This window comes from Ursus arctos, unplaced genomic scaffold, assembly GCF_023065955.2.
Source record: "Ursus arctos isolate Adak ecotype North America unplaced genomic scaffold, UrsArc2.0 scaffold_2, whole genome shotgun sequence".
Taxonomy (NCBI): domain Eukaryota; kingdom Metazoa; phylum Chordata; class Mammalia; order Carnivora; family Ursidae; genus Ursus; species Ursus arctos.
In genome coordinates, this window is record NW_026622874.1 from 63,012,396 (window position 1) to 63,036,343 (window position 23,948).

The 23,948-nt window shown below is 53.1% G+C and overlaps 1 protein-coding gene across 4 annotated transcripts; it reads left to right on the plus strand.

Moving 5' to 3' along the window:
* Nucleotides 1-780: 780 nt before the first annotated feature.
* Nucleotides 781-23,677, plus strand: FCRL4 (Fc receptor like 4). Of its 4 annotated transcripts, none has more exons than XM_026487426.4 (11): nucleotides 781-915; nucleotides 2,674-2,694; nucleotides 5,332-5,586; nucleotides 6,635-6,892; nucleotides 7,192-7,476; nucleotides 8,420-8,707; nucleotides 15,071-15,184; nucleotides 16,269-16,296; nucleotides 17,214-17,314; nucleotides 17,538-17,606; nucleotides 21,847-23,677. In XM_026487426.4, the coding sequence occupies exons 1-11, from the start codon at nucleotides 825-827 to the stop codon at nucleotides 22,011-22,013; spliced, it is 1,677 nt and encodes a 558-aa protein (XP_026343211.4). In that variant the 5' UTR covers nucleotides 781-824; the 3' UTR covers nucleotides 22,014-23,677. The 4 variants fall into 4 exon arrangements, with proteins under 4 accessions (XP_026343211.4, XP_048081327.2, XP_057171447.1 ...); XM_057315464.1 differs by having other exon boundaries at nucleotides 795-915; nucleotides 5,335-5,586; XM_048225370.2 differs by lacking the exon at nucleotides 2,674-2,694.
* The last annotated feature ends 271 nt before the right edge of the window (nucleotides 23,678-23,948 follow it).

Below are 23,948 nucleotides of genomic sequence, written 5' to 3' on the forward strand. Positions count from 1 at the left end.
GAGATGGGCTCTAATTTATTCTGCAGTCTACCTGCTAATGAGACCAAAGTGTGTAGCTTTCTCAGAGACAATGAGTCAAGATATTCTCATATGTGTCAGACAGGGCATGAGCTGTCTTACGGTTCAGCTTCATCATCTACGGATGGTCAGCTGGAAGTGGTCCGGCAGAGGCCTCAGGGCTCGGAGGAGCGTCTCTCTGCATTGAAAAAGAACCTCACGGGGCTCCTGGGGGGCTCAGTCGGTCGGGCATCTGCCTTCGGCTCAGATCATGGTCTCAGGGATCGAGCCCCCGCGTCGGGCTCCCTGCTCAGCGGGGAGTCTGCTTCTCCCTCTGCCTCTGCCCCTTCCCCCACTGCTTGCGCAAGTTCTCTCTCCAATAAATAAATAAAATCTTTAAAAGAAAGAAAGAAGAAAGAAAAAAAGAAAGAAAGAAAGAAAGAAAGAAAGAAAGAAAGAAAGAAAGAAAGAAAGAAAGAACGAACTTCTCTGGCTCTGGAGTGATCCGGGTACATCCTTGGATTATGTCAATCTCAGCAGGATTGCAGTCTTGCCTGGTATCTGGAAGCAGACAGAATGCATTGCATTTTCCTTGGAAGGCAGCGGCTGGAAGATTCTGCCAATATGGTGACTAGAGCTTTGAGGAGCTTTTCACACCAAGAGGTCAGAGCGGTACCTCAGGCATTCTGTTAAATAGTGACTTTTGTCATCTGGAGTCCCTGATACCGGTAACAGGCTGCTGCTATTTTAAGAAAGATTCCTCCACTTCCCCCTTTCACTTCATGACTGCAGCGAGCCGTTCTCAGAAGCGCCTTGCCGCGCTCACTATGGGGCGCTGGGACCGGCCGCGCCAGCTGCTGCCCCCCGGGACCCTGGAGCCCGCTCCCATGCTCCTGTGGGCGTCTCTGCTGGTCCTCGGTAAGTGCTGGAAGGGGAGCCTCCACGCCAGGAGGCGCCAGGGCCTCTCCACGAGCAAAGGGCTTCCCCTGTGGGCTGCAGAACAAATGGATTCTGCTATTTCAGAGCCACAAAGAATGAACAAAGGGGAAGATATCAGTTGAATGGTAGGGTGGGAGGATTGATTTCCAAAAGTGCGTCCATCACTTGCTTTGAATTGCCACAAAAAAATTCCCCCTCCTGCAGAAGTGGGCTTATTTTCCCATGTAAAAAAGTCCACAGTTCGGGGCTGCCTCGCTGGCTCAGTCGGTAGAGCGCTTGACTCTTGATCGGAGGGTTGTGAGTGTGAGCCCCACGGTGGGTGTCGAGATAACTTAAAAATAAAGTCTTAAGAAGAAAATCTACAGTTAGATTCAGTTACTCCTTAACCACAGATCACGAAGACTAGGCTGAAAGATGAACTGAGTCTGTGTGAATGTCCTATGTGAGCTGACGTAGAAATGAGCTTCTGCTGGGAAGAGCTATTCCTTCTCTGTATCCCACGATCGGCTCCGATCATTGCAGAAGGCATGAGAGGAGAAGAAAGAAGATGTTTTCCCTTGGATTATTCCCCCTGCTTCTGCACTGTTTGTCAATATTTGTCCGAGTGAGGCACTGATTTCCTAGTAGCTCAAACTAGGGAAACAGACCAGTCAGTCAGTTGTACACTAAATATTTATTAAGCATGTTTGTCTCAATCCCAGTTGCATGTCCAGACGCTAACTAAAGGAAGAGTTATTAGTGTGGCTGGCACAGCATGGGAACTCAGTAAAAGGTGATGAAGGGGGACACTGGGCACAGCACTGGGCAGCGGAAGGACATAGGGACGTGGAGGACAGTCTCTGCCCCCAAGAGCTGACCCTCTGATGAAGAAATCAAGGTACAAATGCAAGAGCATTTGACTTGAAGATACGCACAAAAAATTACACAGTACATCATAAGATAATGTGTGATAATTATTCACTCTTGCTGATAGTAATTAATAATTAATTGCTGAGCCCTGACTATGCTAGACAGTCTTCTAAGAATATCCCACATACTGATCTATCCAACCTTCTAACAATCCATGAGCTGGAACTGCTATAAACCCCATTTTGCAGATAAGGGAGCCAAGGCACAGAGACGATCTCTTGCCTTAAGCTCCGTGTAGTGGCAGAGTCGGGATGCAAACCAGCCCGTGACATTGGGTCCGTGCTGTTCGTCGTGCATGTCCAATTTCCAGCCCCAGGAAGCTGTGATCTCGGTGTTCTGAGCCTACAGACAGTGAGGGCACTGCAGCCCAGAGGCATCCTGGAAGACTTCGTGGAGGAAGTGGCTTTCCTTGGGGTGTCAGGGCTTGGGTATGACTGGACTTTTCTTGGTACTGAAGGAAACTAATGTTCCAGGCAAGGAGACAGTCAAGCCAAGTCAGAACAGCATCCACAGCATGGTTGTGTCTGACAAATAGTGACAGTGGCCATTAATGGAAGACTTACTAATCCAACTCATTGAAATAAGACTATGAGGTCACTTTTATGGTCCCTGTGTGACAGATGAGGAGAGGGAGGTTTGGGAGACTTCCATAGCTTGCCCAGCACTGGACCGCTCGGCTTCAGGCCTCGGTGGCCCTGGCTTCTTGGGGTGCCGGAGCTGGGCGCTCCTCTCCTGCCCTCGGATGGGGTGGGGCAGGCAGTGGGCTCCCTGGGCTGGAGGGCTCGGCTCCATGCCTCGTGCTGACCTCGGCCCTCACCTCTCTTGCAGCACCAGTCAGTGGACAGCTTGGTAAGTAAGTCCCCTTTTCCTTTTCTCGTTTACGTTCCTAGATATTCTAGTGACCTTCCTCTGTACGGAATGCTGGGGGCCTGGTCCCCACGTCCTCGTCCGGAGGACTTCAGGCAGGGCAGTGTCACCCTGTCCTATGACCCTGACCCTAGGAGCTGGGGAGTCACACCCTCGGGCCAAACCTGCCATTGTGTCAGGTGAACCTGGGGGGCCTGGGACGCATGTCATGGAGGTCAGGGAGGGGTGTGTCCCCACCTGATGTGGGATGCTGGCCACCCTGACAGAGCGCACAGACCCTAGAGGGACGCTAGAAATAGGCTGAGACCACAGTGGGGTCAGGGTGGGGGCCCGGGGCACAAACAGCTCTGCTTCCCCACCTTCCCTGGCCCAACCCAGCAGGGGCACAACCCCATGCAACCATTCCACCCCAAACTCCAGCATGCTGGGTGGACATTTTCTTGCAATTAGCTCAAATCACGCTGCGTCTGAGCGCCCATCCTTGTGGGTCAGCAGGAAGGCCGGACTTTCTGGGGGAGCTGTCCCCAGGTGCCGTGGTAATCCCTGAAAATCCGCTCAAGAGCACCGAGTTCATCCTGGGGGCTGCTTGCTGTCTTGCAGCCCCAGCCAGCAGGCGTGCGCTCTCCCTGCGGCTCCTGGCTCCACGGTCCCCCCCCATCGGTCCTGTGGACACAGACCATCTCCCACAAATCACTGCCCAACTGGGAAGAGCTTGTAACTTGACTGGAGTTTGCTAAACTCTCCAGGATGGAGAAATCAAATACAGAAAGCGTCTTAGATCAGCTGCTAGATGTGGTTAAGCTCGGAGCTCACGGACTCTGTCCCAGCCTCACGAGGCCCAGACACGCTGCGTCTTCTCATAGCACACAGCAGGGGCAGTTACGGGGACTGGGCGAGGAATCGGCTGCCCCCACCAGCAGAAGTTTCTCCTCCCTCGGGCACGAGACCTGCAGCCCGGTGCCCACTTCCCATCCCAGATGCTTCCAGGGAACGCAGACAGTGGGATTTCTATTCTCTCCAGGAGAAACATGACTCCCTGCTCACTGGGAACACGGGATATTCTGTACAATCCTCTAAAGAGAGAAGGAGAAAGTGTGCAGAGACCCATGGGTGTTTGCACGACCAGACAGAACACTGGGCTGCTTCATCTCGAACTAGCGTTCAGGTTACTCTACGACTTCTGCCCCAAACACAGGGAGGGCATTTCCTTATATTTGGGTGTCATTGAAAGATCGGTGGGGCATTCTTGCAGACAAAGGTAAGAATACTTCAAGTCTCAAGCTTTAAAAAAGCAATCATTTGTAGGTCCTAAATGCAGATAATCCTCCCGGTCTGAGCATCAAGGTACCAAAGAGGAAACACACCTCAAGGGATTCCACTTCAAATTTTATGGTAAATTACATACCCCCACAATTGAGATTTTAGTTTTGAAAAATAAAATAATGCAAATGGAAATAATCTGGCTTATTTTCTGCTTCACAGAATTTAGACGACCACAGGCAATTTGCAGAACACGTTGAACTGAATATTGATTTTTTTTTAATGGGGCAGCTGCCCCAGCCTCAGGCATCCTGACGGCTCAGGGCAGGAAGCTGGGGGAGGCAGGTGGCCCCTGAAACTGTAAGGGAGCTCCCCCAGCCCCCACCCACACCTCCACCGTGCTTTGCTCCTTTACTGCAGGGGCGAAGCCTCCCGCAGCACCTGCAGCCCCGGCCCCTCCAGGCTCTGTTCCCCTGACATCCCCTTACCCAGAACTGGATCCGTGGCCACTAAGCCAGGATCCCAGGGGGCGCTTTCCAAACCCGTTCCCTCGTCCAGCCGTGCGCGTGCCGTCAGCCTGTCCACACGCGGGTCATCGGCGGGCTGGACGGCGGCGACAGGGGGCAAGGTGTGGAGAGCGCTTCCAGCAGGGAGTGACATCTCAGGAAAGAACCACGTCTGTCCTCCTCCGTGTATCACTGGGGCCGGCCAACTAAACAGACGGGCTAGATGAGCAGAGATGTGTGTCGCCTTCTCTCCGGGGCACAGAACCACAGGCCAGGGAGGCGTTAGCACTTGGGCGGGCTTACCATCTGGGCAGGGAAGGGGCTGGGACGAGGGCACTTTCAGGAATGGCAGCCGCGGTGTGTGACAATGTCTGTCGAGTCCCTGGTGATAAGGGTCAGCGGCTCGTGGCGGGTCCTGGGGAGGTGACCTATCCTGGGGGCCTTTGGGGAGGCTCTGCTGTTCGGCAGGTACGGGCGTTCAGAATCCAATATGTATACATGAACCCTATTCTGGAACACCCTCAACTCAAACTAATTTTTTAGGCCACGGTGGCATGTCCTCGATGTCTCCAGTGACCGAGCCCAGGGGGCGGGAGTCCGGAGGGATGTCCCTGAGGGCCGGGCCCACACGCTGCCCTCCCACGGTGACTGGGGCCTGCTGGGGTTGTCCCCTCAAGGCCAGCCTTCTCCTACAGACCACGGAGTGGCCACGGCTCTCCCAGGAAAGGCGGATGCCGCTGGAGAGCCCGCAGTCCTCCCAAGGTGGCTCCGGGTCCTCAGTCCGTCCCACACAGACGACCGCGGTGTGGGCCGCAGGGGTCTCCGTCGCAGACGCTGTCTCTTCCTTCCTCAGCAGCTCTCCCCAAGCCCGTGATTTCCCTCCATCCTCCATGGACCACCGTCTTCAAAGGAGAGGCCGTGACTCTGACTTGCAACGCGTCTCGCGTCCACGCAGCAGAGAACATAAAAAGGTACTGGTGGTACCTTGGGGCACAAACGCTACGTGAGATCCCAGGAAACACCCTCAAGGCCCGTGTCTCTGGAACATACAAGTGCCAGATCCAGGGCTCGAGCCCAAGTGACGGCGTGAGCTTGATCTTCTCTTCAGGTGAGCGAGGGGGTGAGTCAGTTCAACTGAGAAGTGGTTCAGGGCATCCTAGGCCCCCCGGAGTTGGCGAGACCCGAGGTCCTTCCTGCTGCTCTAACCCTTGACCTCCGTCGGCTTCGTGTCCCAGTGTTTTTCAAACTACTGTTGACATTAGAGTTTCATCATCTAACGTTAATCAGCAGGCCTCTCCCTGGGTGTTTACACAGCGGAGGAAGGAGCTCGTTTTCAGGGATTCAAAACTGAAGCCGCCTTAGCCCCGGCCCTCCGGGCAGGCACGGCTTCCGCAGGAGAAAGCATATGGATATGAACGCACTGAGCACCACGCAGGTGTGAAAAGTGGCCTCGGACAAGAGTTCGGAGGAGGGGAGTGTCCTCATCAGGCCTGTGTCCCCACCTGTCCTGGCGCCTGTCCCTTCTCTACTCCTACTTTCCTGCCTCGGGGGCACCCCTCTCTTCCTGTCCTGCTTTGCCTCCTTCGCAGAGAATAGTTTGGACCACGGCATGGCCCTGCGCTGGGGGAGAGGCAGTCCTTGGACAGGGGGATAGAACTGACCTCTCGCGCGGATCTGAAGAGCAGGAGAATGTCCGCACGGGACCCCATTCCCGGTCCCTTGCCCCTGGGTCTGTGTCTGACGACAGGCCTGGCTGCAGGTCGAGCCCCAGCGCGTGGTGGTGACACTTGCTAGTCTGTTCCCTCAGGGTGACTCCCGCTCTGGGACCCGGTGAGCAGGCTGGTGGCGATCTTTAACCGTGTTCAACAATGTCGGAGTGTCCCTCACATCCCACTCAGCTCTCTATGCCCACGTTAGAATCCGCACGCTACGAACCCGTCCTTGAGTGTGAAGCAGGCATTGGTTGGTGGGTTTGGGACTGACTTACAAATGGCATGTGAAGCAGGTCCTAAGGTTTTGGCAGGAAGAGTGAGCCTGGGGCAGGAGCCTCAATCCTGTGCAAGAGAAAAGAGAACCAGTCGAGCCTCGTGAGCCGAGCTGCATGGAGGAGGGGGGTGTCTGTCACTGACAGGCTCTTGTCTCTGTGTGCTTTCCAGACTTGCTCATCCTTCAGACTCCACACTCCGTGTTTGAAGGTGACACGCTCACTCTGAGATGCCAGGTGAAGGGGAGAGAGAAACTGGCCGCTGTGAAATACAGCTGGAATGGGAACGTTATCTTTACCTCTCGCAACAGCCAGGATCTTTTGATACCACAAGCAAGTTTGAACAACAGTGGCAATTACCAATGCATTGGATTTCTGGAGGGAAATCATTACACATATCGGTCAAATAACAGAATTATTAAAATTCAAGGTAAACCCTTCATTTCATATAGATTTGCTGAGTCATGTCAGGGTGGGAGCTGGGCATGATGGGGGATCCGTACGTTGATGCCCCAGCTCTGGGTAACGGGAGACATAGGTCCTCCAGCAGACACAGCGAGCAGGGTCATTTCACTGGGACCTGGGGAAGGACAAAGGGATAGCGGGGTCGATGAGTCTCTGTCTTGCTGTGTGTCTGTCTGAAGTTCTCTAGGACCAAGAAGTCAGGCCTGCCCGTCCCAGGGCTCTAAGTACCGCATTCTGAGAACGTGGTTTACCTCTTCTCTCCAGAACTATTTTCACGTCCTAAGCTGGAAGTCACACCGCCCCAGCCTACGGAGGGCGGCCCTGTAAACCTGAGCTGTCAGACAGAGCTGCGCCTCGAGCGGTCGGACACTCTGCTGTCCTTCATCTTCTTCAGGGACCCCGGGGTCATGCTGTCGAACTGGAGCAGGTCCCCAGAAGTCCAGCTCACAGCCATCTGGAGAGAGGACTCGGGGTCGTATTGGTGTGTGGTCGCAGCAGTGGTCCCCAGCATCCGCAAACACAGCCTCCCGCTGCAGGTCCGCGTGCAGGGTGAGTGTCGGAGAGCAGGCCGAGAGCCGGGGCGGTGGCACCCTCCCCAACTGCTCCCTGTGGCCCGGTGCAGGGAGGGACTGCCCAGCACTGATGGATTTTGTCATCCTGATGGACGCAGGCTGGCCCTGAGAAGTCAGGTACTATAACAAAAGAAATACGGGGCTCCTTTCCACCACCATCTTTCTAAAAACTCAGACTTCCTTTGAAGCTCCAGCACCTCGAAATGGTAGAGGTGGTTCGTGAAGTCAGATATGACAGTTAGGGAAAACAAACAAACCCCAGAAAACACAGTGCCCTGAGCTGACACCTTCTAGAAGGCCAGATCATGGGGCAAACTATTGAGGAGATAGGCCTCAGCCCCTTCCTAACCAATAGCAGCAAATAATGGGCGTGCCCGTTGCGTGCAGTGCACACGAGAAGGACACACAGGTAGAGATAAATACGGTAAGTATCATCTTGTCTCAGGTACCAAAGCAGGGCTCCTGGAAATGGGTGTCGTCCAGCCCGGTGCCGGACCTCTCTCTGCCACCGGTCCCTGCAGAGACTCCAGACGGCCAGCTAGGACATCAGACAAAACTCAAAGGCTTCTTCAGGCAGAGCCAGTTTTTCTCTCCTGGGGCCCCATGTGTCAGGATAGAACTACTGCATTTGGCGATGTTCTAGGTCCGAACTCCACAGTCTACAGGCTACAAAGCCAGCCCCTGCTGGAGTGTATCTTCAAGTCACATAAAAAGTGGCCCCGTCCAACATACCAGCCCTGCCTTCCCCACATAGACCCTCACCGGCCCTCTCGTGCTCACACGGGTGTCCCAGTGTCTGGAATGCTCCTGGAGACCCACCCCGCCCTCACCTGCCCTCTCCTGTTCGCGCAGGCGTCCTGGAGTCTAGAATGCTCCTGGAGACCCACCCCGCCCTCACCTGCCCCCTCATGTTCGCGCAGGCGTCCCGGTGTCTGGAGCACTCCTAGAGACCCAGCCCCAGGGGGGCCGGCTGCTGGCAGGGGAGCGTCTGGTCCTCGTCTGCTCCGTGGCTGAAGGCACAGGGGACACCACGTTCTCCTGGCACAGAGAGGACACGGGGGAGCGTCTGGGCAGCAAGCGTCAGCGATCCCGGAGAGCAGAGCTGGAGATCCCCGCTGTCGGGGGGAGCCACACGGGCCGCTACTACTGCACGGCGGACAACGGCCACAGCCTGGCCCGCAGCGGGGCCCTGAACGTCACTGTCACAGGTGAGATTTAGTCTCCGTGGACCTTGTTCATGCTCAGCGTTCTCAGGTTCGGGGGGGCATGGCCAGACCACCTGGGGATTCTCCTCTTTCTGGCTCCGTTTTGCCGCCTTCCATGGCGATTCGCAGTTTCTTCGCGCAAATATTAATACTCAGGTTACAGCGAGGTTTGCCAGTGAGGGAGTGCTGGCCAGGAGCCTTTTCACACGCTGGAGATGACCGTACATGTCTGTACTCTGACCCTTCATGTGTTGATGTCAAAGGGCAGCGTTAGCCAGTTAACCGTGCTGCAGGGTCCGCGCCTTTCCGTGACTCATCACGGCACATCCACCGTCCCTGCGAGCCCGACGCGGCCATCTTGCAGGCCTGACAGCCTCACTGCCCAAACCGTCCTCTCGCCAGGAAGCCTACGGATACGGGGAGCTGACACGGAGCCCAGTCGCCTGCGCTGAGGGGACAAGCTTTCCGCTGGGTCGCATGGTTCTGGCCTCTGCCTTTCCCTCCCTCTGTCCCCAGAAAGCCACACAGGCCAGGTTCCCATGCAGCCCTTGGGGCTCGGTTGAGCTTCAGTCCCATCTCCTTAGGGCTCGGTCGCACCCCTGGCCTGTGACAACGCTAGCTCTCACTGAGGGGCTCCAGGGAAGCAGCCGCCCGCGCTCCCTTGCAGGGAGCTCCTCAGGAGAGTTACCGCCGCTCGCTCCCTCCGCTTCTGTTCCCTCTCAACGCTGTCAGCACCGGGCTTGCCTCCTGCCGCCAGAGTCCGTCAGGTGAAGATCTCCTGTCCTCCACGATGCTAACGTCAGTGGCACTGTTTCCACTTCACGTGACCCGTCGCCAGCTGTGGACACCACTGGCCCTCCCTTGCCTCTTGGACCACGTTCCTCCCTGACTTCTCAGACACAGCTCACTCTTGCGCCTCTGCCCATTCCCCAGACACGGCTTCCAGGCTCCGTCAGTAGGTCGTCCCCAGATCTCCAGCTCTGGACGTGGGGCGCATGGGTCTCTGTCCTCGGACCTCCCTGTCTGTGCCCACCGTCTGCATTGTGTCATCCTGTCTCGTGACTTTAAATGCACACCTTAGTGCTATGTACTTAGGACTCCTGACATCCACCGACAGCCCAGACCTCTAGTTTGAACTCAAAACCGCTGCATCCAAGCGCTTAAATCAACTGCTCCACAGGAATGGCTAATTGCCATCGTAAACGTAATTCATCCAAACCCAAAGTCTCGATTTTCACCCCAAATCCATTCCTGCTTGGAGCATCCCCTGGGTAAGTGTAAAACCCCACTCTTCTACTCGTTTGGCCAAAACTCGGGGCATCGTTCTTGACTCTTCTTCTTATTTTGTTTTCTACATCGAATCCACCTGCCATTCCTGCTGGTTCTACCTCCAGGATACAGTGAGGATGTGACTCATTTCCCCCACTTCCACTGCCACCCCCCTGACCCGGGCCACCAGGGTTCCTTCCCCGGGTTACTGCTGTGACACCCTCACTGGCCTTCTGCTTCACCCATTGCTGCCCACGGTCTGTTCCCAGGGCAGCATCAGAAGGAACCTCTAAGTCATGTTCTGCACAAAACCTTTTCTCCCTTGGCTTGCCGTCTCCCTCGGAGTGACAGCCATCATCCTCAGTGGCCCCCAAGGCCCTGCTGCTCTGACCTGAGCTCTCTCCTCCTTCCCCTCACCTCCTCCACCCTAGCCACCATGGCCCCCGTCTCTTCCTCAAGCCTTCCAGTCATGGTCCCACCTCAGGGCCTTTGCACTGCTCTTTCATGATATCCTCATGCTCGCCTCTCACCTCCCCCAGGAGTCTACTCCCCTTTTTAGGGAGACCTTCTCAAACCTTACCTGTTTAACACAGGAGCCCTTTGCACTCCGTCTCCAGAACCCCCTGGATTCTTCCTTGAAGCACTTATGCCCCCCTGCCATGCCATGTCTGTGTCCCTCCCACTCCCCCCATAATCACCGTATGAAGGCAGGTCTTTATTTTGACCACTATCGGATCCCCGGTGTCTGAACTAGGGCTTAGCCCGAATTAGGCATTCAATAAATGTCTATTGAATGAGCGAATTTTACACACGTCATTTTATGACCATAGTAAAAATCCCAGAAGGCAGTGGCATCTCCAATCTACAGACAAGCAGTATGAAGCTCAGAAAGTTTGGTGACATGCACGCGGTCACAAAGTGTGAACCTCCACACGTTCAGTCCAGAGACACAGAGACCTCTGTCAGTCCTCCGAAGAAATCTGCACAGTCAAGTTGCCGCGTCCGCCGTGCTAAACAGGCAGAGAACGGGGCCGTCTCTGTGAGCGCTGAGCCCTGTCAGAGCCGTGACCCTGAATAGTCGGGGCAGCAGCCGTGGGAAGGGGCTGCTACACGGGCGGCCCAGCTGCTCTGCCATTTTCCCCTCAGCTCCCTCGAGGCGAGTCCTGTGACCAAGGGGGCCCTCCCCAGGCCCAGCTTCCCACCAGGGGATGCCACGGGACTGTCTGCCTCTCACTCTGGAGATTTCTCAGCGAACAGCAAGAGTGGGTGCAATCCCCAGCACGGAAGGGCGGAGACCGAGCCCAGTGTCATGTGGATGGCATTTCAAGAGGGAGAAGAGGTTAGCAGAGCTCCGAGCTGCCGGGGGGGCACCCCCCTTCCAGACGCACCGGCCCAGAAACCCAGAGGGGCTCAGAAGGCGGGAGAGCTGCTTCCCCATGAAGGAGAAGGGGTACTGGAAGGGAGTCCTTGGGGAGCCCAAGGCTGCACTCCCTGAAGAGGGCAGTGAGGCGTCTGTTGGAAATGCACCCCTGAGTGTGAAGGCGTTTCTCTTCCCTTTGGAGTAAAGGTCAGTAGAATGCGTCCCCCTCCCATGCTCCGGGCGGCCAGCTGGCTGCTCACACCGTCACTGGGCTGGCTTGTGCGACTTTGCAGGGCAGATGTCGTCCTCTGTTAAGGAAACAGGTGATCTCGGACGTTAAGCAGAAGTCAGGGAGTCCGCTGGCACATGGTAGAGCAGGAAATTTCTCACTAGATTTTTTTTATTCATGGACCTCATGCAAAATCTCTGTGCTCAGAAATGGGAGAATTTCTAGCAGCAGAGAAACTCTGCAGTAGCCTGGAGTACCAGGCTGAGGTGGGCTGTCTTAGCTCCTGTGGTTTTAACAACAGAAATTCATTTCTCACAGCGCTGGGGGCCGGAAGTCTGAGATCAGGGTATCAGTGTGGGCAGGCTCTGGTCGCTGGTCACGCCTTCCTGCAGCAGGGCTGTGCTCACACGGCAAAGAGCGGAGAGAGAGAGGTGTCTGGTGTCTCTTCTTGCAAGGACACTGATCCCATCAGGAGGGCCTCATCGAAACCTGACCTTCCAAAGGCCCCATCCCCAAAACCGGCCACTGGGGGTTAGAGCTGCGGCAGTGCATGGATTTGGGGGTAGACACAATTCGGTCCCTAGAATGGGCCAGCGTTGGCCGGGGTGGTGCTGTGTGGGAGCAGGCCTACCGTGTGGGGGTGTCCCCTGAACGGATCAGCAGGGAGCATGACGTTCCTGAGGGCTTAGGGCTCAGTGTGAGGGCAGCAGAGAAGAGCTAATACATAGAAACAGCACGCACTGCAGGCCAGGAACGGTTCACCGCCCTTCACGTCCATTAACTCCCTGAATCCACCATGCACCCTGCCACCTTGGCTACCGTCCTCCCCCTGTTACAGGTGAGGACACCGAGGCACAGGGAGTTAAGTATTTTTCCCTGGCCACACAGCTAGGACGTGGAGGATCCGGGATTTTAACCAGCCAAACTAGTTCTAGAGACTACACTATTCTCTTTTTTCTCAACTACTTTGTTGGGATATAATTGACATACAACATTGGTAAATTCAAGGTATACAGCTTAGTGATTTGCTCTATGGCTATTGTGAGAAATGATTACCACGATAGGGTTAGTTACCCGCCGTCACCTCAGGTGATCGAGTGTGAGTGTGTGCACACACGTGTGTATGTGTGTGCACACGCGTGTGCATGTGCGTGCGGTGAGAACCTTTACGATCGACTCTCAGCACCTTTCAAGGGTAGGACACAGTGTTGCTAACTACAGTCACCTCGCTGTGCCTTATGTCGCCAGAACTTACTCCTCCCCTAACTGGAAGTTTGTGACCTTCGACCAATGTCCCCCCATTTCCCTCACCCCCAAAGTCCCTGGCAACCACCAGTCATTCTGTTTCTATGACTTTAGTGTTTCTAGGCTCCACGTCTAAGTGCTCTGACAGTATTTGTCTTTCTGTCCTACTGATTTCACCGAGTACGATGTTCTCAAGTTAAGGGCATGTTGTTGCAAACGGCGGGCTGGCCTTCTCGTGGCCGAGTAGATCCCATCATATGTGGACCTGAGGCTGCACCGTACTTTCCTGATCCGTGTGTCCATTGCTGGACCCTTAGGTTGTTTCTGTGTCTCGGCTGCTGGGAATAGCGCCGCAGTGAACATGGGGAGGCAGATGTCTCTTCCATGTAGTGATTATTTTCTTCAAACACATCCCCAGAAGTGAGATTGCTGGATCACATAGAAGTTCTGTTTTTAACTTTGTGAGGAAGTCCATCTTGTTTTCCACAGTGGCTACACCAGCCTAAGATCCCACCAACGGCACACAGGGTTACCTTTCCTCCAGTCCTCGCCACACTGGTTACTTCTCGTCATTTTGGTAATGGCCATTCTAACAGGTGTGAGCTGATATCTCGCTGTGGTTTTGATTTGCATTTCCCCAACGATCAGTGATGCTGAGCCCCTGGTCATGTGCCCATTGGCCACTCAGATGTCTTCTTTGGAAATCTTTGCAACTCTATTCATTGGCCACATTGGTCTGTACTTTTCTCACGTGTCCTTATCTGACTTTGGGTGATGCCGGCCTCATAAAATGAGTTTGGAAATGTTCACTCCTTTTCAGTTTTGTGGAAGACTTTGAGGGGATTGGAGTTAATCCTTCTTTAAGAGTTTGGTAGAACCCACCAGTGACACCGTCTGGCCTGGGCTTTCTGCGGTGGGAGGGCTTATTGCCGAGTCAATCTTCTGCTCATCACTCGTCTGTCTGATCCTCACGATTCAGTCCTAGTGTTTGTATGTTTTTAGGAATGTACCCATTTCTTCCAGACTCTCTTATTTGTTGGTGCATAACCATTCTGTACCTTTCAAACTAAGACAAATTTCAAGTCCTTTCTCCAGAGTAGACATTTCTCCTAGGAGATAGGGTTACCAGGAAGAGGGAAGATTTGTCCTCCGTTCCTTGAATCTGGAGGCTCAGGGACCCTGTGTGTGGCTGACTCTGATTTTGCATAGGTAGTTGCCCCAGAGGCAATCGGGAAAGAGTCACTCTAGGACACAGCAGCCAAACTGCTCTGTCTGTGGATCTGTCCTGGGCGCTCCTCTCCTCTGGTTCAGCTGTCCTGGGGGGGAGGCTGGGCTCGTGGTCTACAGGCAGAACCGCTCATAGGTCAGACATGGGGTTTGTTGATTTTGTCAGGGAGGGGAAGCGTGGAGACAGAAATGTCAACAACGGCCAGTTCCCTCAATGGGAATTATCAGTGGTGGTGGTGTTCTGACACATGAGTGTTCTCCGTGGAATTCTGTGGCGCTGGCATCCGATGTCTGAATCCGGTGTCCCTGGGGACCAAGGATCTGCATGAAAAGCACCTCCACCCCCTATTCTCTGCCCTCTAGTCCACGTTTGCCTTTTCGCAAATGTGTTTATGTGCTTTTTGTCTGCCTGCCCTCCCTGGACTATGAACTTGGGGAGAGCAGGAACCTGTCCTGTTCACTGCTCCGTCCTCAAGGCCTGGCCCATGGCAGGACTCAGTAAATGTCCACTTAGTGAATGAATGGATGGATCAACCGAATGCAGTCTCTTGAATGAGAAGATAGGAGAACAGACCCAACAGGAAATCAGGAACCCCGGAGCTGAATGTGTCGCTCCCTGCAGCTTCTGTCCCCCTCGGAGCTCCCGTGAGGTTGGAGATGGTGCTGTGTCCCTGTGCCGCCCCAGTATGGTTTTTTAATGGTGCTGCTGGTCCCATGAGTGCCGACCCTTCACACCAGCGTCGTCACATCTTCCCAGGTGGCCTGGGGAAATTCCCAACAGCCCAGATTACCAGACTATGGGACATATGGAGAGAGAGAGAGTCCCTCAAATGCTAATTTTTGAACCGAGGTCGGCGGGTCCGCGGAGGGAGCTGGCTGCGTTCTCTGCCACGGCCCCCAGACCCTCAGCCTGCACGTCCTGCCGGAGACAGAGTCTCATCCCGCCACTCAGGCTCAGGACCCCAGCCGCGCTGAGGACGGGTGCCAGGGCATCACGGCCCTCTCCCCGGGGCTCACGCAGGCTCTTCCCCCTCAGGCACTTGGAGGAACAGAGGCGGCCTCATTGCTGCAGGAGCCGCTGGGGGGCTACTCAGCTCTCTTCTCCTGGCCGTGACCCTGTGGCTTTACCGCCGGCACCAGCGGAAGTCAGGTTTGTGCTCTCTCTTACCCTCTTCTAGAGGCCGTGCCCTGTCCCTGCCAAGCGCCTCGGTCACCAGCACGCTCACCGTTGTCCCCCTCAGCACCGCAACACCCACAGACGTGCACCTTCACGGAGGGGGTCTGAACAGATGCTGCGGTTGACGGCTGCTCGAGCTAGCTGGGTTCACTAAGGAAGGAAGTACAGTTTTTTATGTAAAGTTTTAAAAACTTAATCCAAACGGTGTCCCTGGGCAATTTTTTGGCTCATACAGACTGGTCAACTACACACTGCAGCTCATCCTAATTCCTCCATACATGGGCAGTCACAACATGTCACCGGGCTCTGAGAAGGGGAGCTGCTTAATCGGAATCTTTCCTCCTCCTCGGAGACTTCCCGGTGCCAAAGCCTGAACCCGCCATCCTGTGCTCCAAGGGCAGGGGTCCCCAGGGGCCAGCCTGCCAGCTCCTCCCCTACCTGGGGGAGAGCCGTGCTTCCAAAGGCTTCTTGCCTGGGCCCAGATCAGGCTGGTTTCTGGTGCCAGAGAGCCTCATGTGGGGAACGGGCACAGAAGCTGTCCCGGCTCGAGAGCAAATACCCACACCCTCCAACTCTGTCTCTTGGTTTCAATCGGTTCAACTCAGCCCATCACCTTGTTCTCAGCACCGTCCCTGTGCCCTGCATGGGCTGCGCTGGACCTTGAATGACGAGCCTTCTCAGCGGGCCGGAGCCGGAGCCCAAGGCTCCTCTGGGCTCGACCATGGACGCTGCTCAAAGTCCGCCTGCAGCCCCTCACTGCTCTGCCTGCCACACTGTCTGGTCCTCCTTAGTGTTTCTTGAGGTGTGCCATCACAGCCTTGACCCTCACTCAAGTCTCAAGTGATTGCATGTTTGACCCAGAAATGTGCAGCCCTGCCCCCAGCAAGTTATACGCTTTGTTCCATTGTTCTCCAGATCATTTTCCTAAAAATCTAGGACTGGCTGCATGTTTAAATTGACTTTTTCTGATGACCTCTCTAAGGCAGTTTCCGTGTGTGAACTTTTTGAGAACGAGCTCCCTCTGCTGACACAAATGTGCCTTTGCTTTGTTTTGCAGGAGATGGTTTCCTGGGAAACACAGCCAGGTGAGGCCTCAGCCTTGTGTCTTCCAAGAACAGAATATGCAGAACTGTGGGTTCACACAGTTAGGTCAAGTCGTGTCTCTCTGTCCCTGTGGCTAGGTGCCCGCATTTTCACATCCCTTGAAATGACCAAAATCACAACTTCTAGAACCTTCTAATAGTTTCTATCATGGATTTTGCAGGTATTTAGATCCATTTCTTATTTGAAATTTATCCATTCATCCAAATGGGTGATACCAAAGATTGTAGGTTTTCTAGGTGGACACACATATTTCTGGCACAGCTGGCACTCTCGTCAGACAACGTGTTGCCCTAACTACATGCACGACGACCCTGCCAGATTTTCCAGGGAAGTCTCGGTTTCTAATCGTTTTCTTCTGCCCCACACCTGCACATACGCTCCTCAGCTTTGTGTCTTTAACTTTGGTTTAGAAAACATGGTCCTCGACGATCTACGTGGCTCAGTCTTGGGTTGTAGCCAGTGACTGGAGCACAGATTGTGTCCAGTTTCTTCTTGAATTGTCCAGGCAGGACAGTGTGACCACACGGAGTCACCAGCTCCGGGGGTCAGGCGAGGTTGTTTAACCAATTGAGAGTGAGATGGTTGTAACTAAGATGTCAGAGAGTGGCCAGCCTCCTTCCCCGGCAGCCGGCCTGTATCGTGGTCCTAGGATTGCTCTCATAGAACAGTCTGGCTCTATATGGGCCTACTGAAGGTCCAGTTAAACCATTCCCGGTCCTGGTCCCCTGCCATCTGCTGACCCCTCCCTCCCTGCTTCCCTGCCCTGCTATGCCCCTTCCTCCCTGGGTCCCTGGTCCCCTGCTTCCCGCTGACATCCCCCATGCCCCTTCCTCTCTGACCCTCCCACTGCTGTGCCTCGTCGCCGTTCAGGATGATCATGCGTTTCCCTGTGTCGCAGGAGCCGTCCCGCCACAGGCCCAGGAGAGACCGCCTGCGCCGGGTGCCCTGTCTCCGTGGAGCTGCCGCAGTTGTACGGGAAGCAGCAGTTGTACGGCAACGGTGAGGAGCCCCGTAGGGAAGCCGCTCCCGCTGGAGCCAGGGAGAGAGAATGTGCTCGAGGCCTGGCGACGGCCTGGTCCCCTTACCGTATCCCAACCCAGACCCGCAGGAAGGCACCGCTTCATGCTGTGTCCGAGAAGCGTGGGGAGGAGGCTTTAGAAGAGGCGTGGGCAGCACATTCCTCCGACGGGGGCGGCTGGAAAGTGCGGTTTCTCTTTCACAGTGCCCCCCGGAGAGGGAGACTTGGTGTATTCCGAGGTCCAGGTTATTCAGCTAGGACAAGAAGGGGCAGGTAAGTCCCTGGGAAAGATTCTGGCGGCAAACTCTATGCCTTCATTCAGCGCGTGTTTCGGGAGGATGGGCTACGGGCCAGGTGCTGCGGGAGGGACGCGGACGCAGCCAGCGAACAAGGCAGACAAAAACCCCTGCAGCAGTGCTCAGGTTCTAAGGAAAGGAAAGAGACGCTAAGAAATGCATCATGTAGCTTTGCTGATGATCAGAGCAAAAACCGAACACCCTTCTGATCGGTATCATGATTGTGAAGGTCTGTGTATGAAAATTTTTAAGGTTTATTTATATATTTGAGAGAGAGAGAGAACACGCACGAACGGGAGGGGGAGGGGCAGAGGGAGAAGCAGACTCCCCGCTGAGCAGGGAGCCCCATGCGGGACTCCATCCCAGCGATCATCCCAGTGTTGAGGTTTACAAGCCACCTACTGTGTGGTGAGAACATTATAGACACGTGTTCACATAATGTCTATTTACACATAGACAGATGATCAGTCCATCTAAACAACCCCGTGTAACCAAGACACTGAGCAAGTAAGGCCGGTGACCCCATTACAACTGTGGTTCGCACTGTTTCTTGAAACTTTACTCTGTGGGAGATCTCCCCGGCACTTGGGACGGACATCTTGGCAGCACAGGCTTTTCAACACGTTCCCCGATCTCTTAGGTAGCGGACGGCAGGTCCCGCTGTATGTCACAGTCTCAGTTCAGCAACTAGAATGCTTAGCCCGCCACTCGGTCAGGCAGATTTCAGAATGGGCGCTGGCGGGGGCAGGGGGACAGGATGGAGCTGGCTTCTCTGTTTCTGTGGCTGGCCTCCCCTCACTGGCCTGAAGGGTGCTGGGGACCCGAGCGGGGAAGGACGCGCTCAGCTGGTGCTTGCGAGCTGGCGTCCACCTGTCTGGCTGGCAGGTGCACTCTGCCTGCCGCTCCTTCGGCACAGAGGGTCATCTCTAATCCCCGCAGGTGTTTGTGGCCCTTCAGTGGCCTCACCCCCCCCATCACTCACATCCAGCGTCCTGCTGCTGGAGTTCCCCTGGTACCCGTGGCCCTATTGGACAAGGCCCCCTTGGCTACATTCCTGTCCTCTGTCCAAGCTGGGCCGCATCTGTCCATGGGGACGTCTGGGGATTCAGGTCCGTGCTGCCTCAGCAATGTTCTGATAATACCACCAGCTGCGAGTCAGCGCTCTCAACCCTCTAGACTGGTGGCTCTCAGATATTTTCTTGTTGTCAGCCAGTGTGGACGCGCACACACACAAGTACTGATGCGTAACTGAAACACAAGTTTTATAATTAACCTTAGTGCGATGCACTCAAGTTTCTGTTCTCCTCAAATTGATTGCTTTAATCAGATTTATTGAGTTATAACCTACATACAGTATAATTCGCTGATTTTAAATGCACAGTTTAATTAATGTTAACAAATGTGCCCGGTCCCAGACCCACCACCACCTTCAAGATGTTTCCAAAACCCCGGAAAGTCCCTTCCTGCCCCGTTGCAGATAACTTTTCCAGCTCTACCTTGACTGCCATTGACCCACTTTCTGTCCCTAGAGCTTTGCTTTTCTACAGTCTTGTGTAAATAGAATCAGATGTAACGTGGTCTCTTTGTCGGGCTTCTTTCCCTTAACATAACGTTCTGCAGCTCCTCCCTGGTCTAGCATACTGTAGGCAGCTCACGGCTTTTTCTGACATGGAAAAAAGCTGTACATTTTTAGTATATACAAGTGGGTGATTTGAGGATAAGTAGATGCCAGTGACGCCATCAGCATCATCGAGGCCACAGCATAGGTATCGTCTCCTGAAGTTTTCTTCCACCCCCATTATTACTATCTGTGTGCGTGGTTACAACACTTAACGTAAGATCGACCGTCTTAGCACATTTTAAGGATACAATACAGTATCATTAGCTCTCTGGTGGATCTGGCGGATCTATAGAACTTGGTCATCTTGCATGACTCAGACTTCGTACCCTTTGACCATTCCTTCCGTTCGCCCTCCCCAGGCCCCTGGTTACCACTGTTCTGTTGTTTGTTTCTATGAGCTTGACTGTTTTAGATTCCACATCCAAAGTGAGCACATACAGTATTTTCTTTTCTGCGTCTGGCTTATTTTATTTAGCATAACATCTCCCGGGTCCATCCACGTTGTCAAAATGTCAGGATTTCTTTTGAGGCTGAGTAATGCTCCACTCCGCGTGTGTGTGTGTGTGTGTGTGTGTGTGTGTGTGTGTGTGACATATTCTTTCTCTATTCATCTGTTAACGGACTCTTAGGTTGTTCCCGTGTCTTGGTGACTGTGAATAATGCTGCAGCAAACACGGGGTACAGATATCTCTTCAAGATCCTGACGTCAGTGTCTTTGGGTCTATGCCCAGGAGTGGGGTTGCTGGATCATGCGGTAGTTTATTTTTAATTTTTCGAGGACCCTCCATATTGGTTTTCTGCAAAGGCCCACCCTGTCTTACACTCCCACCAACAGCACAGGAGGGCTCCCTTTCCTCCGCATTCTTACCAACACTTGTCATCTCTTGTCTTTTTTTTTAATTTTTTTTATTATGTTATGTTAGTCACCATACAGTACATCATTAGTTTTCGATGTAGTGTTCCATGATTCATTGTTTGCGTATGACATAATGACAGCCATCTTAACAGGTGTGAGGTCACATCTCATGGTGGTTTTTGTTTGTGTTTCCCTAGTGATAAGTGATGTTGAGCACCTTTTCAATATCTGTTGGCCATCTGTATGTCTTTGGAGAAATGTCTATTCTTTGCCAATTTTTTAATCAAGTCAGTAGTAGTAGTATTTTGGCTATTGAGTTGCATGGGTTCCTCATATATTTTGGATATTAACCCCTTATCAGATATGTAGTTTGCAAATACGTTCTCCCATTTCATAGGTTGCTTTTCCAACTATGGCACCTCACTTAGGAATTTAAAATCCCCAATATCTTTGTGCCCCGTGGAAATTTCAATTGTAACCTGACCTTGAACTTCTTCCACAAGTGATGTAAAACATCGTTGCTCCCAACGATCACGAAGCCCGCGAAAAGCAAAGCTGAGACCAAGTCTTCCGTCTTGTAGTTGCTGCTTACAGAGCCCATCACTATATTTGACCAACACGAATCACTGCTTTGTCTGTCTCTTTGCCTTGTCAGCCGTCCCCACTAACTGAGAGCCTTTGAATGGTAGACTTAGAACTGCCTCCACGTTGTTTGGGTTAACTGAACGCATCTTATGGAGTCTTGATCACTTACTATTCTCACTCTTTCTTTGATGTATTTGTCAAAACACCATTGAAGCTGAACACACTGGTGGTGGGAGGACTAGTTCATTTCAGGTGCTTTATGTATTAAAGACCTACAGGCAGATATCCTCCCCAGTTCCTTGAGGTCTGCGTGAAGCCCCTAAAACCGTATGCAAAGCTCCACGTGTATGACTGGCATTCTGGGAAGAGCGTACAGAGCTTCTATCACACCATTAAAAAGATCTGTAACCCTGAAAGGTTGATGGTAAGAATATGGTGATAAAGCAAGGAGCCCCAGTTATCCCAGAGGTATCTTTTCGTTTTGGCTCTGTCTCCCTAAATCACTACGTGGCTCTGATGTTTCCATCCTGTTCCCTGAGACTCTTCATTTCTAACATGTAGGGTCTGGTGAATCCCACCTGCTAACCTTCCCTCCCACGGAGCTCTGTCTCTAGAAGACCGTGGAAATAAACTAAGACCTAGAACACACTAACGTGAGAGAGCGTTCTCCCATGGGCACACAAGTGAAGAGCTCTCATGGAACTTGCTGAGCAAGCAGGGGGGTGCTCTGAGGTTGGAGTGAGCTGGAGGTGCTGTAAGTTAGGAGAGGCAAAAGTTAAAACAGAGAGACATTCTATGTCAACATCTGGCAAAGGAAGGGAGCAAGGTTTCTTGATGTGGTAGTGAGGAAGGACCTTACAGATCAGGGGAGCTTATAAAGAACTTGCAGAGGGCTGGACTAAGAAGTGGTACAACAGAAAATCACATGTGCCATAGGACACGTTGGGGGTCAGGGTGTGGGAAACATAACCACGAGTGGAAAATGTTCAGTGGCTCCCAGCCTCTGGGGGAAAACATGAAGCCTATTCTGAACGGGTCATGATGCCCACAGTTCAATGAGGCCCTTTCCCTCCATAGCCAGCAGCTCCAGAACATCTCTAGAAGACAAAGTGAGTATCAGTCCCTGACGGTTTTCTCTCTCACTTCTACCTCCAGCCCCATCCTCCCTCTCTCTTTCCAGTTCTTCTATCTCCTTTCCACCCCAGCATGCCTCAGTTGTCTACTCTGCAGTGAAGACACAGCTCCCACAGGACTCGGCTGGAGAGGTCAGGTCTCAGGATGAAGATGCCACGGAAGGTTATGAAAATGTCCAATTTGCATGACTTGTCCCTGATCCAAAGCCCCCAGCTCAGTGCTGTCCTTGGGGTTCCTGGACTGACCAGCTAGTTCCAGCGTGCCAGTTCTTCTTGCCCACGTGCACTCACGTCCGGGACCCCTAACGCACTGCTCTGAAGTGGTGATGGGGCGGCCACTGAGGTACTTGCTCAAGTGACCAGAGTACACGGGTGAGACAAGACCCTGCACACCTGCTCTGAGCCTAACCTGATGTGTTCCCGAGGGTCTGACTGAGGGGAAAGGAAGAAGGGGGGAGAAGTACTCCTGTTGGAAAACCAGAAGCACAAATTTTGGCAAATTGGAATTTGCACGTAGACATGACTGAGTGACTCAGGTCTCCGCTCAACGTTGTCTCCAACAACCGTCCCACTGGGGATCATCTGTATCTGTTGGCTTGACTATGAGAGGTGCCCACGTCCTTCCCACACGATGCCCAGAGCCACCCCTCCTTCTTATGCTGTTTATGCTGTCGGGATTCAGTCGCAGACTAAAGAATCCACTGCAGTGGTTTATAGAGAGAAGAGGGTCAGGTACTTTACACAGTCGTCTGAAGAGAAGCAAGCTCTAGGCTGAGCTTCCAAAACCAAAAGCAAACTAGGTTAATGTTATTTCGAAGATTTCTAACATTAGAGAAAAGAAATTTAAAAATTAAATTAAAAAATTAACAGCCATAAAAATCTAAATTTGAGGTGGAAGTATCAGCATAAGCTGATGTCAAACCCTGCTTTTTAAAAAAAAAATTTTTTCCTAGGTTTGTCCACTGAAAAGGCCAGAAATAATTAGCAATCTGAGAGCAGTGAGCACCTTTCCACGGGTTGTATTCTCCAGATGCTATTTCCCCACCATCAAATAGTTGATGTGGGAATAAATAATTCTTCCAATAAATGAAGAAGGAAAGAAAGAAACAGAAAACCACTGTTTTGACTGGGTAGTTCCTGGGACACCTACTGATTAGAGTATCATCAAAAACCAAACAGCCCAATATTCTGTGCCTCCTGATGCAAGCATCCAGTGCCACCTACAAAGTATTCGTGCCCCAAATATCAAAACTGAATCCCATCATGTTTCTAGACCCAACCACCAGCCTGCAGGGAGTACGTGGAACTACAGCACAGCGCCGCGAGAAGCACCACGGGACTGCATCCGCCCAACCCGCACGGCGGCAGCATCGCAGGACAAATGACCCGGTTTCTTCAACAAATGGGGGAGGGAAGGGGGATGGGAAGCCTATAAACTCAGTGAGACTTGACGCACATCAACCGAAGGGATGGCCGGCCTTGTTTGGATCCTGACTCAAACCAAGTTAAGAAAAATACCACTTAGGAAATTCTAACGGAAATTTGTACACCAATGTTAAGAAGTTATTGCATGGTTTGGATATAAGTGATACTGTTATAGTTATGTTTTATTTTAAAATAGAGTATTCATCTTTAAGAACTCATGCTAAGGTATTTGCGGATTAAATGATACAACCATGTTTGAAGGAACTGAGCAGGCACAGGGTGGGTGCGATGAAATGGGGTTGGCCATGTGTGCACCATTTCCGAAGCTGGGTGACAGGTACGTTGTGGGAGGAAGGGGGTTTTGCACTAGTCTCTGTTTTTGTATGTTTTTAGTTTTCCACAATAAAGTACTAAAATATCCATATCCAGACACTGTCGCAATCCGTGACTGCCAGCACCCCGACTCTGGTGGAGACCCCCTCGTCTATCACACGGGGGGTTCGCTGTCCCCTTGTGGTGTCTTTCCTCCATACCCCCCCCATTCCTAGCATCGTGGTCACGTGCTCAGACCCTTGCAGTGGGTTCTCATCTCCCCTAACGTGCCCACAATGCTCCACTGACCTCCCTCCTGGGCCTCCCGGGCCTTGTCTCCTGCTTCTCTCCCCCTCATCACTGAGCTGCAGACACTGCTCTCACCAG

Coding starts and splice junctions, on each gene's coding strand:
- FCRL4 (XM_026487426.4), top strand. CDS start 825: ATGGGGCGCTGGGACCGGCCGCGCCAGCTGCTGCCCCCCGGGACCCTG. Junction 5,587..6,634: donor GAGCTTGATCTTCTCTTCAG/GTGAGCGAGGGG, acceptor TGTGCTTTCCAG/ACTTGCTCATCCTTCAGACT. Junction 8,708..15,070: donor CCTGAACGTCACTGTCACAG/GTGAGATTTAGT, acceptor CTTCCCCCTCAG/GCACTTGGAGGAACAGAGGC.